The following is a 13,405-nucleotide window of genomic DNA, read 5'->3' on the forward strand; positions in this document are numbered from 1 at the left end:
CAAGTGTTTTATGATGATCATAATTACTGTAACAATATCTGCATTTATCTTAGAATTCCCTAACACACAGCACAGTTAGTGGAGTTCCCTAACACACAGCACAGTTACTGGAGTTCCCTAACACACAGCACAGTTACTGGAGTTCCCTAACACACAGCGCAGTTAGTGGAGTTGCCTAACACACAGCACAGTTTCTGGAGTTGCCTAACACACAGCACAGTTACTGGAATTCCCTAACACACAGCACAGTTTCTGGAGTTCCCTAACATACAGCACAGTTTCTGGAGTTCCCTAACACACAGCACAGTTACTGGAGTTCCCTAACATACAGCACAGTTTCTGGAGTTGCCTAACACACAGCACAGTTTCTGGAGTTGCCTAACACACAGCACAGTTTCTGGAGTTGCCTAACACACAGCACAGTTTCTGGATTTGCCTAACACACAGCACAGTTTCTGGAGTTGCCTAACACACAGCACAGTTTCTGGATTTGCCTAACACACAGCACAGTTTCTGGATTTGCCTAACACACATTGGTCCTGGAGTTGCCCGCTCTACGTTGCCACAGCTTTTGCTGTGAGTGGGCTCATGACATCCACATACAAGTCCTCCTGCTCCCTCCCTGAATCCCCCTCCCTGCGGCTCTCCTTCCCTCCAGGGCTCTGGCACGGCTCTGTTTGTTCCCGTTCTGTTGCCATAGCGGACTGGGAGCGGCAGATGTTCCCATAGGCTACCTCCTGCTCAATTTCATCTGATGCAGGTGGACTGGCTGGTTGGGACGCCCCTCTCTCGTTGGCTGTCTCCCACTCTGCATCCGCCTCAGTTTGGCTGCTCTGGGCCTCCACTGAAGCCTGGAGGCTGAGGTCGCACCCCGCCGCCTGGCTGGGCTCCTCCTTCGCCTCCGGCCTCTCCCTCTCCCGCTTGGACTTGGCTGTGATGCTCCCCCCAGGCTTGGCCCTCCTGACCACAGCGTACTCCCCCTCCTCCTCTCCTGTGCCCCCTTCAGCCCCACCGTTACTCGTGGATCTGTGGTTGATCACGGCGTACTCTGTCGTTCTTTCCAAACTGCCTCGGATGAGCCCTGGCTCTGCTGTAGCTCCTTGGCTGCAGAGTTTGGAGAAATCTATAGTGGTGTAGTGAAGGGTCGTCTGGTCCCCCTCTGTCTCCGGGAGCTCTGACAGCATAGTCTTATTGGCATACAGAGATTCCTCCTCTTGAGGGAGACCCTGACACACATAGGTTAAGAGAGACGTGGGAACCAAAGGTCAGATCTTTGTCCCACTTATAAACATCACAAATAAAAACTAACATAAACTTTTGCTATTTTCTGCCAACAGATCTCCCACAATGCTGTCACTAGGTAGGCTACTGCAATTACCACTATTGTTTCAGTCATTTATTTAAACTATTTTTAAATTAATTTTAACATTAATTTACATTAACAATATGTCATACAATTTATTTTTATTATTTATTTATTTCAATACAGACCTTTACTGGCTGAGTGCTTCTGTATTGCTATACATACATTTCATTTCAGTATCTGTACTTATTCTTATTTGTCACTTAGATTCATCAACAGTTGATATTGTTTATCCAAACAGCGATAATTCTGTAGTAATCACTGAAAATTTTTTTATATACAGAAAAGGTCTAACATATCAGTTATGGTGAGTCACAATTGTGATTATATTAGTGAGAGCCCGAGGAATCGGAGGGGCACATTGAGGCAAAGTCAAACATGAGGAAACAGGCTGCAGCACTGTGAGGTTAAAGTGAGAGTAATGTGAGGCTTAGGTGAGGCCAGGTGAGACTAATGTGAGGTGAACGTGAGGTCCAGAGAGTAAACTGAGGGTAAGGTGATGTCCAGGTGAGCATAAAATGAGGTTAATATGAGATTAATGCAGAGTTATTGTGGAGTTAAGGTGACATTATTATGGCGTTACGGTGAGTTTCTGTAAGTAAGTCACAGGTGGGAAGAATGAAAATGAGACAAAGGTTCTGCAGTGAGATGAATGAGGGCTGAAGAGAGTGGCCTGGCCCTGACTGTGACCCTGCAAGCCCTGCAGGGGAGAGCCTGCAGCTACAGGGAGGAGCTGTGACCCTGCAAGCCCTGCAGCTACAGGGAGGAGCTGTGACCCTGCAAGCCCTGCAGCTACAGGGAGGAGCTGTGACCCTGAGAGCCCTGCAGGGAGGAGCCTGCAGCTACAGGGAGGAGCTGTGACCCTGAGAGCCCTGCAGGGGAGAGCCTGCAGCTACAGGGAGGAGCTGTGACCCTGCAAGCCCTGCAGCTACAGGGAGGAGCTGTGACCCTGCGAGCCCTGCAGGGGAGAGCCTGCAGCTACAGGGAGGAGCTGTGACCCTGCAAGCCCTACAGCTACAGGGAGGAGCTGTGACCCTGCGAGCCCTGCAGGGAGGAGCCTGCAGCTACAGGGAGGAGCTGTGACCCTGAGAGCCCTGCAGGGGAGAGCCTGCAGCTACAGGGAGGAGCTGTGACCCTGCAAGCCCTACAGCTACAGGGAGGAGCTGTGACCCTGCGAGCCCTGCAGGGAGGAGCCTGCAGCTACAGGGAGGAGCTGTGACCCTGAGAGCCCTGCAGGGGAGAGCCTGCAGCTACAGGGAGGAGCTGTGACCCTGAGAGCCCTGCAGGGGAGAGCCTGCAGCTACAGGGAGGAGCTGTGACCCTGCGAGCCCTGCAGGGGAGAGCCTGCAGCTACAGGGAGGAGCTGTGACCCTGAGAGCCCTGCAGGGGAGAGCCTGCAGCTACAGGGAGGAGCTGTGACCCTGCGAGCCCTGCAGGGAGGAGCCTGCAGCTACAGGGAGGAGCTGTGACCCTGAGAGCCCTGCAGGGGAGAGCCTGCAGCTACAGGGAGGAGCTGTGACCCTGAGAGCCCTGCAGGGGAGAGCCTGCAGCTACAGGGAGGAGCTGTGACCCTGCGAGCCCTGCAGGGGAGAGCCTGCAGCTACAGGGAGGAGCTGTGACCCTGCGAGCCCTGCAGGGAGGAGCCTGCAGCTACAGGGAGGAGCTGTGACCCTGAGAGCCCTGCAGGGGAGAGCCTGCAGCTACAGGGAGGAGCTGTGACCCTGAGAGCCCTGCAGGGGAGAGCCTGCAGCTACAGGGAGGAGCTGTGACCCTGCGAGCCCTGCAGGGGAGAGCCTGCAGCTACAGGGAGGAGCTGTGACCCTGCGAGCCCTGCAGGGGAGAGCCTGCAGCTACAGGGAGGAGCTGTGACCCTGCGAGCCCTGCAGGGAGGAAGCACGTATTGTGCACCACTCTGAGGTGCAGTAAAAATGATCACTCATTAATTCCGTGGTGCAAAACCAGCAGTCCTGTCTGCTCTGAAGCTTTCGCCCAATTTAAGACAGAAAATACAAATATAATTAGTGTAGGAAAGGACAAGCAGGTAACACCCAAATGCATTGGATGATGAGACTCATTGTTTTTTCATAATGATGTATCAGAGGTCAAATGTGCGTACAGTTACCCGCGTCAGAAGTGGTTACACAACTTAACAGAACTGCTCTGTTGCAACACCCAGGTGGTCTTGCTTCAGCACGGGGGAGAGGAACAGGCTGCAATGCTGGAGTCCTGCAGCTGAGAGGCCTGTTCCGGCAACATGCCGTGAGTCACCTCAGCGGCTGCTTCCCAAACTCAAGGAGGTCAGTACCACACACACGCTTTTGCTTCTCACAACCTTTAATGCTCCTTTACTGAGCCGGCCTGCAGCCAGGGCAGCTTTCCGATCTGCTGTGTCATGGAGACAACAGTGAAATGCTTGGCCACAAGAAAAGGACACAAAGAGATGCAAAGGCAGCGGTGAAGGCTTTAGAGAGAAGAAGAACCAGCGACAGACCTCACGCGACAGACCTCACGTGACAGACCTCACGCGACAGACCTCACGTGACAGACCTCACTCATGACTTATCTTTTGAGGCTTATTACTCAGTCACTACGCTTTCCATGCAGACATATTGCCATATTCATCATAAATATATAATAAACGAAGCCTGCAGCATAAGAGCGTGTCACTGTGCTCCTTCCTCTTTCCTGTGAGTGAGGCAGCTGATCTGCTCCTCGTTAATGTCACCTCCTCCTGTCCCACTGCTATTTCTCTGAGACAGGGTTGGCTTCAGGTGTTTCTCTGTACCTGTGCTCTGCGCTTCTGTATTCTACCTTACCTGCCGCTCTCTTTAAATGTCTCGCCCATTCATTGGGCTCAGAATGACAGAGAACATTCCACCAACATTTTCACACCACAGTATTTACCAGAGTGCCCCACTGAGCCCCAGCTTACTCTCTCTCTCATGTGTGAGGGTGCGTGTCTGCGTGTGTGCGTGTGTGTGTGTGTGTGTGACTGGAACTCACCCCAGCAGGCTGTATGAGCTCCACAGTGTCCATCATACCCCCACTGGATGACTGCCTGCCTTTCTTCTTCCTGTAAATACATCAGTGAATCAAACACTGTAAAGAAGGACAGGCTAGCGGAACCTTCCCTATGTTAACCAATCACCTAGCAAAGCCTTCATTACATTAACCAATCACCTAGCAAAGCCTTCATTACATTAACCAATCACCTAGCAAAGCCTTCATTACATTAACCAATCACCTAGCAGAGCCTTCGTTACGCTAATCAATCACGTAGCGGGGCCTTCTTTACGTTACACAATCACACCTGAGTCAGCTACAGAGGAGAGCGGCTCTGCGGATGGTGCCTCAGGTTCCTAGAGCTCCTCACCTGAAAACCAACTGCAAACAGAGACAGAGGAGCGTCACAGCAGCAGCGCCGGCCGCCGCCCCAGTCAGCAGGGTGGGAATGTGGACACCTGCAGTTAGATTCATAAAAACGCGGAAAAACATTTAACCATGTCCACTCTGTTAAAGGAAGAAGTACTCATAAAAGCTGTAATTTCTGAATCAATCAACTCATTCCTAGTTCATTAATTTATCTGTTTATGTATTCATTTATTTAATGTCTTCAGACCCTTGACCAATTCTCACATTTTACTGAATTTCAAATGATACATTTCAATTTTGTTCTATTTGATATTTTGTTTTAAAAGACTGAAACTCAAAATTCATTATTTTAAGGTGACATTGGTTTATGTAAGAAAATATCTGGAAAATAGGTGACATCCAATGTGCCACAGCTCACCTGAGTGAGTCTCTGGACACGGGAGGTGGAGCTGGAGGCTGGAGGAGCCGAGAGTGTTGGTGCTGAGGCAGAGAAGAGAGGGCGTGTCTCCCTGTGAGTGGCGCATGGTGAGGGAGCTCCTCAGGCCAGCGCTCCCCAGCTGCTCCTCCCTGATGACTCTGTCAGTAGAGTTAGTGACCCGCACTCCAGACACACGCCACTCCATGCTGGGAGAGGGATTCCCACGGCTCTCACAGGAGCAGCTGATCCCTGCTGCACTTATGATGCAGCTCTGGGAGGTAGAGATCTGAGGCAGGTCTGAACAGGAGAGGCCATATTCATATATATTACACATATGAATGACATTCATAATATTGCATCCAATTAATGCAAGCATTGCACTTACACTTAACATCCAGACTGACTGTTGTTGAGTTCTCCATGCCATGGTCATTCTGTGCTACACAGTAGTACTGTCCACTGTCACTGGGCTCAGTCTCATTGAAGGTGAGATTCTGTCCAGACCCTACAGTCTGCATCTCTGTCCCATTCACTTTATACCAGGTGTAGCTCTGCACTGGTGGGTTGGCATTACTGCTGCAGGTCAGAGTCACAGAGCTGCCCAGCATCACTGACCCAGAGGGACTCACTGAGGCAGAGGTATCTCTAGGAGGATCTGGAAGAAAAACAAATTGACTTTCAAAACTGTCACAAGCATTTTAAAATGAGGCTGGCAATTGCTTTTAGGAACAGACACATTGGCATAGTCATATGCATAAAACCACACACAGCCAGAAGTCAGACATTAAAGGCAATTCTGTGGCATGAGTAGACCACATCACCGCATGGGAAAAGTATTCATCAACGTCAGTGTTTGCACATGCAGACTAGACTGAGGGACAAAAGGCAGAGGTGGAAGGTGAGAGGTGAGAAGCTGAGGGACACACTGATACTCACACTGCACACGCAGAACCAACGGCACAGAGGTGTCAGAGCTGTGAGTGTTGGTCACGTTGCAGAAGATCTCCTCACTGTCATTGGCCTCAACACTGCAGATTGTAAGGACCTGTTCTGACCCCAGGACCGAACCGTTACCTGTGAACCAGGTGTAACTGGTCACAGGCGGGTTTGCGTCACTGCTGCAGTTCAGGGTCACATTGTGTCCCTCCAGAATGGCACCTGAGTGGGTCACTGTGATGCTGGTGTTCCGTGGGCCATCTGCAATCACAGAGCGGGAGTGTGAATCTCACACCCGAACCACAATCACAGAAAACCATCGAACAATCAGTCAGGAGCTTCCACGCTTTCTCTGTACTCCAGAACCACTGCCGGACACTTCAGGCGTACTTTCTTAGAAGGAGAACAGACATTTAAATATTCACTTTTAAATATAACTGTCAGTCCTTCCGCGTGATGTCCGGCTTGTGTTGTTTTTGTCTTCCTGTCTGTCAGTGTGGGCGTGTCATTTGTTTGTTTTTTTTTTCCGTGCATGCGCTTTTGTTTTTGTTTTCAGCCATCGCCCCACCTCCTGTCCCGCCCATCTGCCCTGCTGCCACACCCACCACCTGAGGCCCATCCTGCACACCTGATCCCTGTTCTCTCATCACCAGCCTGTGTGTTTATACCCCTCTATCTGCTCTGTTTCTCTGCCAGTTCGTCACAGTCTTTCAGTCTGTTTTCTTCCTGCCTGTTTTGTTGGATTTTGAACTTGCCTTGGGTTTTGGATTTTCTACCCATGGATTTTCTGGCTTTGACTTGGACTGTTGGTTACTTCTGATTTTTGGATTTTCCTCAAATAAACGCCTGGTTTGTCATCCCGGTCTGCACCTGGGTCCTACTAACCTGAAAGCCTGACAATAACAGCTCCTCCATGATCAACACTGATCTCAGTTCATTAGGGTATGATTTAAAATGTCTACAATCTTAAATTTTATTCCAAAAATGTAATCCATATTTTGCAATTGTAACGCCTAATTTTTGCTTTCTTCAGCTTTTATTGCCCAAAGCAGCTTGATCTTGTGTCCATGATGTGGACTTTCTGAACACTGAAATCTACGACCGCTAAAGGTAAATAGCTATATTCCTGTAATGAACTCTGTGGGCCTGTTACTCTACTAATGACAATAGGCATCAGTAATATAGATCAAGTGGTAAATTTACTGATTGACTGTGTAAATATTATATGAAATCGCCAAAGTAGTTTAAAAATTTATAGCATGTAACATTTGACATCTACATTTAGTCATTTCGCTGACAGACACTCATCCAGAGAGACTTACAAAAATGCATACAACCAGGTTAGACTAGAAGGATAGACGATATCAAATCATCAGTTAGATAACTGATAGGAGTCACGGCATAACGTACAGCATTCTGCTACATAACTCTTTTACTGAGCATTCATGCCATTTCCTCAATTACACTGAATTCTTAGCAAATATAAGGTGAACCGAGACGCAGTGTGAACAGATGCATTTTCAGCCTGCAGTAGAGGGAGGCAGTGAGCTGTGCTGAGTGTTATGGGGAGCTCACTCTGGGGGGTGAACAGCGAACAGACATGACCGAGAAGAGACCCTTTCAGAAAGGGATGACAAGGCAACCCGGGGCTGTGGAGCGGAGGGGTCTGGCAGGAGTGAATGGTGTGATAATGGATCGAAGGTCAGAGGGTGCATTTCCTCTCACTGTCCTGTGGGCTGGGACCAGAGATCTGTGTTTTATTCTGCCCACAGCTGTTAGCCAGTGGAGGGAGATGAGGAGAGGTGTGACATGTGAGTGTTTTGGCCGGTTATAGACGAGCATTCTGTATGAGCTGGAGGAAACCTGTGTTCCTGTGTAGAGTGCAGACCGAATATCTATGTGTGGTCTCTGATTCAACTTCAGCAAATTTAAAGTCCTCTGCTGTGGACTGTATCGTAATTTCCTGAACGTCTGAATACTCATGTAGCTACATATTATTGAATGTTATCTGGTATACATGATATTGTTACTCCAAAGGTTATTAGAATGAAAAATAAAGGTATAACACATAGCCATTTCCACATGCAGTCAGTTAAATAGCATTATTTTTGAACAGTTTAAACCAATTAGCATTTGTGATTTAATTCATATTTTTGTTTAAATGGAAGCTAGACCCCCTGCTCTGCTGAGTTGAAAATAACATGCTAACATAACTGGCTTGTCAACAATTGAGGTGAATCGGTGAAAAACAATCAAAACTACATGTACTTCACTCAAAGAGGTATCTTATCATAATTATATATATATATATAATATATAAACATAATTATATATATATATTTTCTCATAATAGTTAATTAATATCCACAACACCACAAAACAGTGATATAAGGGCATTATTGACTTCTTGGTGAACTTACATTCAATGTCCAGACTGACTGTTGAGTTCTCCATGCCATGGTCATTCTGTGCTTCACAGTAGTACTGTCCACTGTCACTGGGCTCAGTCTCATTGAAGGTGAGATTCTGTCCAGACCCTACAGTCTGCATCTCTGTCCCATCCACTTTATACCAGGTGTAATTCTGCACTGGTGGGTTGGCATTACTGCTGCAGGTCAGAGTCACAGAGCTGCCCAGCATCACTGACCCAGAGGGACTCGCTGAGGCAGAAGTATTCTTAGGAGAATCTAGAAGATATCAGAACAATTTGCTTGTAAGAATTGTCATGGATTAGTATTGAACTGAATATTCTTATACACTTTTTCAGACAGGTCTTAATTTGTGTTAGAATAGAGAACCATTTTACCAATCTAATGTTAAATATGGTATTCCACAAAGATCAGTTTTAGGACCTCTACTCCTTTCTTTATGTATGCAACCTTTTAATGAAAATATTTGTAATAATGAGATGAACTTTCATTATTCTTGATGGATTATCACCAAAATTAGACTATCACTAGAATTACGCATTATCACCAAAATTCGCTTTCTGTCAGGGAACGATGCAGAAAGGTTTTTGATTCATTGAGGCTGGCTCTCCACAGTACCCTGTTTCTGACCAACAGGCTTTGAAAATGTTTACAGGCACTAAGGAAAAAACTGAGCAACTCTCTCTTGTGTTAGACTGTCTTCAGTGGCTTCCTGTTGAGTACCAGAAGGTACTTCTCTTCTCTTAAGCTTTACACAGTATTGCCCCTTCCTGTCTCACTTGCCATCTTCCTATTGCTCCCTCCTCACCACAATGTTCACAACACGCTGGCTACCTGGTAGTTCCCAGCAGGTAATGGAGCCTTCTCTGCCAGAGCCCCACTCCAGTGGAATAATCTACCCCAGCACTGCCCTGAGGCCTGGGCCTGCTAGAGTGCTGAGATGCTGTAAGATGCTAGTTTAGCTGTCAGCATGCTATTAGCCCAGTACAGCGCTGAGATGCTGTAAGATGCTAGTTTAGCTGTCAGCATGCTATTAGCCCACCGCAGTGCTAGGATGAAAAACCCTCAGTTTTAATCATGGTATTCACAAAAAAATCAGTCTTACACAGAATATCAAGAATCTGAGCCCTTTTAGAGCGCTTCTCTCCGTCTCCTTGCTGCAGTTTGTAAAGTGCAGTGCAGCTGATCTTCTGCCCATGGAGGAGGTGTGAAGCAGTGAAGGTCAGAACAGAAGACACAGATTTGGTTTGATCCTCATTCTCCTGCAGTTGATCCACACTGTCATTCAGTCTGGGGGTCCATGTCAGAGTTGGGGGGAGTTTGGGACAGGGGGCTGCAGCAGAGCAGGTCAAACTCACAGAGGTCCCTTCTGTCACCTCCACCTTCACTGGGGTTAACTTGGGTTTAGATGGAGAGTCTAGGAGAGATGGATGCATGAAGATGGATTACCGTGTGTCTCAGGATTGGAGACTCACACAGCACTGACACAGCATCATCTAATGACCACAGCAACAGATACAGAGCGATCTCTACTGAATGAGAGAATTAAAGAATAAGATATTCATTTTTGAAATACAGAATTTATACAATATATTCACATTAACATTTCCCGCTGAGAAATTAATATTAAACAGCACAAACATAAACTGTCACACATATAACCTACACTGATCTCCTTGGCTACAGCTAATTCCTTTAATTTATGATTACAGTAATAGCACAAAACCATATGAAGTTTAAAAGCAATTTAACATCAATAGTAAGGGTACCTCTGACATTAATCTGGACAGATGGTTGAAAAGTCCATTTGAGAGCAGTGGGGCACTCCAGTCTGAAGAAGTATTCATCACTGTAATCTGCTGGGATGTTGTCCAGAACTGTGGTGCAGTTCTTCTGTAGCAAGTCTCCAGTTATCTCTCCTTTAACACGATTCCAAGTCCGGCTGGAATCGAACACTGTGTCCCCATTCCTATTCTTCCCGCCTTTCATCCATACTCCAGCAGGACGGTGTAAGTCTCTGTCCCACCCAGACAGAAGCTGAAATCTGCAAGGAATCAGCACACAGGATCCACTCAGAGCTTCTATACTCTGAGGCATCCAGACTGCCCACTCACTGCTCAGGACCCCTACAGCACAGAAAACACAACACTGTCACAATACACAAAATAACACTACACTGTAACAAGACATATACAAGACAGCATAAAAAAAACACCAAAATTGAAATATACAAATCCGTTAAGTACACCACTAAACTGACTCCATGTACCATAATTTACTCAAATGACTAAACACTCCCTAAAAATATATGATAAACACTGAATAAATGGATCACCCTAAAAGGCAGTACCGTACTGCCCACATTTGATGTGTGGCAGGTTTTTGATCAACAGCAAGAGCATTTCTTGCTACCCAGTGTTTGTACATCAAGCCTGTATTTATGTTTAAGGAATTCATTTTTAATTAAGTGGAGTCAAAGCAACATGGTCACTGTGATGTAAAGATGTACATTCTATTATCCCGCCCCACCTTGCAGCAGACAGCCAATCAGGATGAACCTCTGAGCTGCAGGCATGTCTGTCTCAGAGAGGCACAGGGGCACTGGATGGAGCTGATCTGGAGACAGAGGGTTTGCACACAAACATCATTCACTTTGTACTGCAGCTGCATCAGTGTGACTGAACACTTACAGAACTGGATACGAAAGGAGAAAGGACTGCGAGTTTAAATCCTAGGTGAACACAGCACAGTATAGCAGCTGTACCCCTGAGAAAAGTTCTAAACCTTCATGGCAAAACTGCAGTGTAAATAAACGAGGCTGCTCTCGAATTTGGATGTTTTCTTAGATAAAAAAACTGAAGAGCGCTGTCAACAAAGACACGGTGTATCTGCCAAGCGCTGCTAATTCGAGTTTAAAGAATTTTGATTAGCTGTAATTCAATTTTGACTTGCAGAAATATTTAATTTAATATTACATATTCTTTTGCCACTAGTGATAATAAAATTACAGACATAATTAAATTGTAGATATCTATAATCAATATTTGGACTGAAACAGAGGTTACATATAAGTCAATGATAAAAGTTCTTCCAATGTGACTAGTTAGAGCAGAATTAGAGATATCGTAACCCTACGTCATACGTGAATTAGATATATTTATATTATAATTTCCTGATAGGTATTTTGAATTGATCTAAATAACATTATGGATATGTTGACTTGAAATTATGACTATTTATAAATTTATAAATGAAATATAGGTATCTATCATTTGTATTAGCTCGAGTGACTAAATGCAAAAGCGACTTACCATACGTTTAAGCCATCTACTGTTGCTTCGCTCACTGACTTCATCTCAGCACGTCATAGCGTATTACATTTGCAAATTGAGTTTTTGGTACCTGTTTTTTTTAATATCGGTCTTGTACACTCTAACACATGAATTAAATAATAATATCCTCTCTTGACACGCAGATATCCCCGGATCCTTGTGTAATAAAAGCTGGTTTGTGTGCAGCCGAAAAGGTTTTACTCAATGAACACAATGCCCTCCCTTTTCAAGCGGACAGAAAGTTAACGGCGACAAAATGGAGAAAATAGTTCAGTTTCAGTGACTTTTCATTTTAAAGGATTTTATTTTCTGTAAACAGTATACTTGAGTGAAATTTACATCCCTGGTAGCACATTCCGTCAATGAGCTTTTTCATGAACGTAGACGCTGTATATAGATGTTTTGAGCAATATTAAGGTGCTGTTTAAATGTACAGTAACTTGCCTCGCATAAAATTTAAGCAATGTATACTATACTTTACGTTGTTTGCATACTTTTAGCACCTACATAATATCGCATCGGGGCCAATGCTACGCAAATATAATTAGGGGTTTTACTATACAACGTGTTGTGATTTTAATATGTGAGTTTTCCTGTTAATGCTACCTTAGTGGTTGATACTTTTCTATTTTAATTGATATTGCTGTTTCATTTATAAACACCAGTTCGTTCTCTATGGAAAGAAAGTTATATACTTTGAACGCGGTCACCAATGAGCAGGAGTAATCCTTTACAAACAAGAACTCAGTTGTACGTTCACCATTAACATTTGTGTGATGAAAGTCATGGCAGCTCATTAACGTAAAGACATGCATCGTGCGAAAAGAAACGATAAATTATCGTTTTATAATACATTTTTAGCCTTCAGCTTTTGTATTATTTATGTTGGAGAATCCAACGCTGATTAAAAACATGATTTAAGTGCTATAACTAAAACGATGTCAATCAAATACATGACAATATATTTTCTAATTAAAAGTTAATGCGTAACTAATAAAACATTATCTTCATGGGCACTTACTGTGTGTGTCAGTGAAAAGCCGAGTAATCCACGCACTTTGCGAGACGGGACGCAAATAGACGCGATATGTGCTGTTCCCGCAGAAAAGAGAAAGCACCATCATTTCCGTTTTCCGCTGTGGACTTTACAGTTTTTTACAACCATTTTCACACTTAGGTCAATACCATGGCCACTTTTTCAAAACTCTTAACACAGTGTGCTTAACAACCATGCATATGAGCACATCAGTTAATCTTTCGTGCAAAATGCACTACAACCACCAAAATACTTCATAATTCACCCAAAAGTGACTCGTGCTGCCATAACTATAGCAAATGCGCTCTCCCAGCAAGACTACTTTGTCACTCAAAATACAATGGACTAAAAAACAGAAACAACTTGAAGCATTGCAAAATGCATATATTATATGTTGCCGTATCCTGTTTTTGCATAGATTAGTGCTGCGTTGCAAAAAAAGTAAAGTAAAGTTTACAGTACATATTGTAATACCAAACAAATTTGAAATGCTGCAATATGCCTCACGGCAGCTCTATG

General features: G+C 45.1%; 1 protein-coding gene across 1 annotated transcript; it reads right to left on the reverse strand.

Moving 5' to 3' along the window:
* Positions 1-544: 544 nt before the first annotated feature.
* Positions 545-12,907, reverse strand: LOC118784331 (myelin-associated glycoprotein-like). Its single transcript, XM_036538537.1, has 11 exons — positions 12,872-12,907; positions 11,048-11,134; positions 10,288-10,644; positions 9,624-9,935; positions 8,510-8,749; positions 6,228-6,350; positions 5,539-5,763; positions 5,154-5,450; positions 4,737-4,824; positions 4,367-4,436; positions 545-1,226 (listed from the first exon to the last, which is right to left on the reverse strand). The coding sequence occupies exons 2-11, from the start codon at positions 11,091-11,093 to the stop codon at positions 555-557; spliced, it is 2,430 nt and encodes an 809-aa protein (XP_036394430.1). The 5' UTR covers positions 11,094-11,134; positions 12,872-12,907; the 3' UTR covers positions 545-554.
* Positions 12,908-13,405: the final 498 nt, after the last annotated feature.

The sequence above is a fragment of the Megalops cyprinoides genome, chromosome 10 (genome assembly GCF_013368585.1).
Source record: "Megalops cyprinoides isolate fMegCyp1 chromosome 10, fMegCyp1.pri, whole genome shotgun sequence".
NCBI classification, from domain to species: domain Eukaryota; kingdom Metazoa; phylum Chordata; class Actinopteri; order Elopiformes; family Megalopidae; genus Megalops; species Megalops cyprinoides.

Coding starts and splice junctions, on each gene's coding strand:
- LOC118784331 (XM_036538537.1), bottom strand. CDS start 11,093: ATGCCTGCAGCTCAGAGGTTCATCCTGATTGGCTGTCTGCTGCAAG. Junction 6,351..8,509: donor AGTCAGTCTGGACATTGAAT/GTAAGTTCACCA, acceptor CTGTGATTGCAG/ATGGCCCACGGAACACCAGC. Junction 4,825..5,153: donor GTGTCCAGAGACTCACTCAG/GTGAGCTGTGGC, acceptor ATCTAACTGCAG/GTGTCCACATTCCCACCCTG.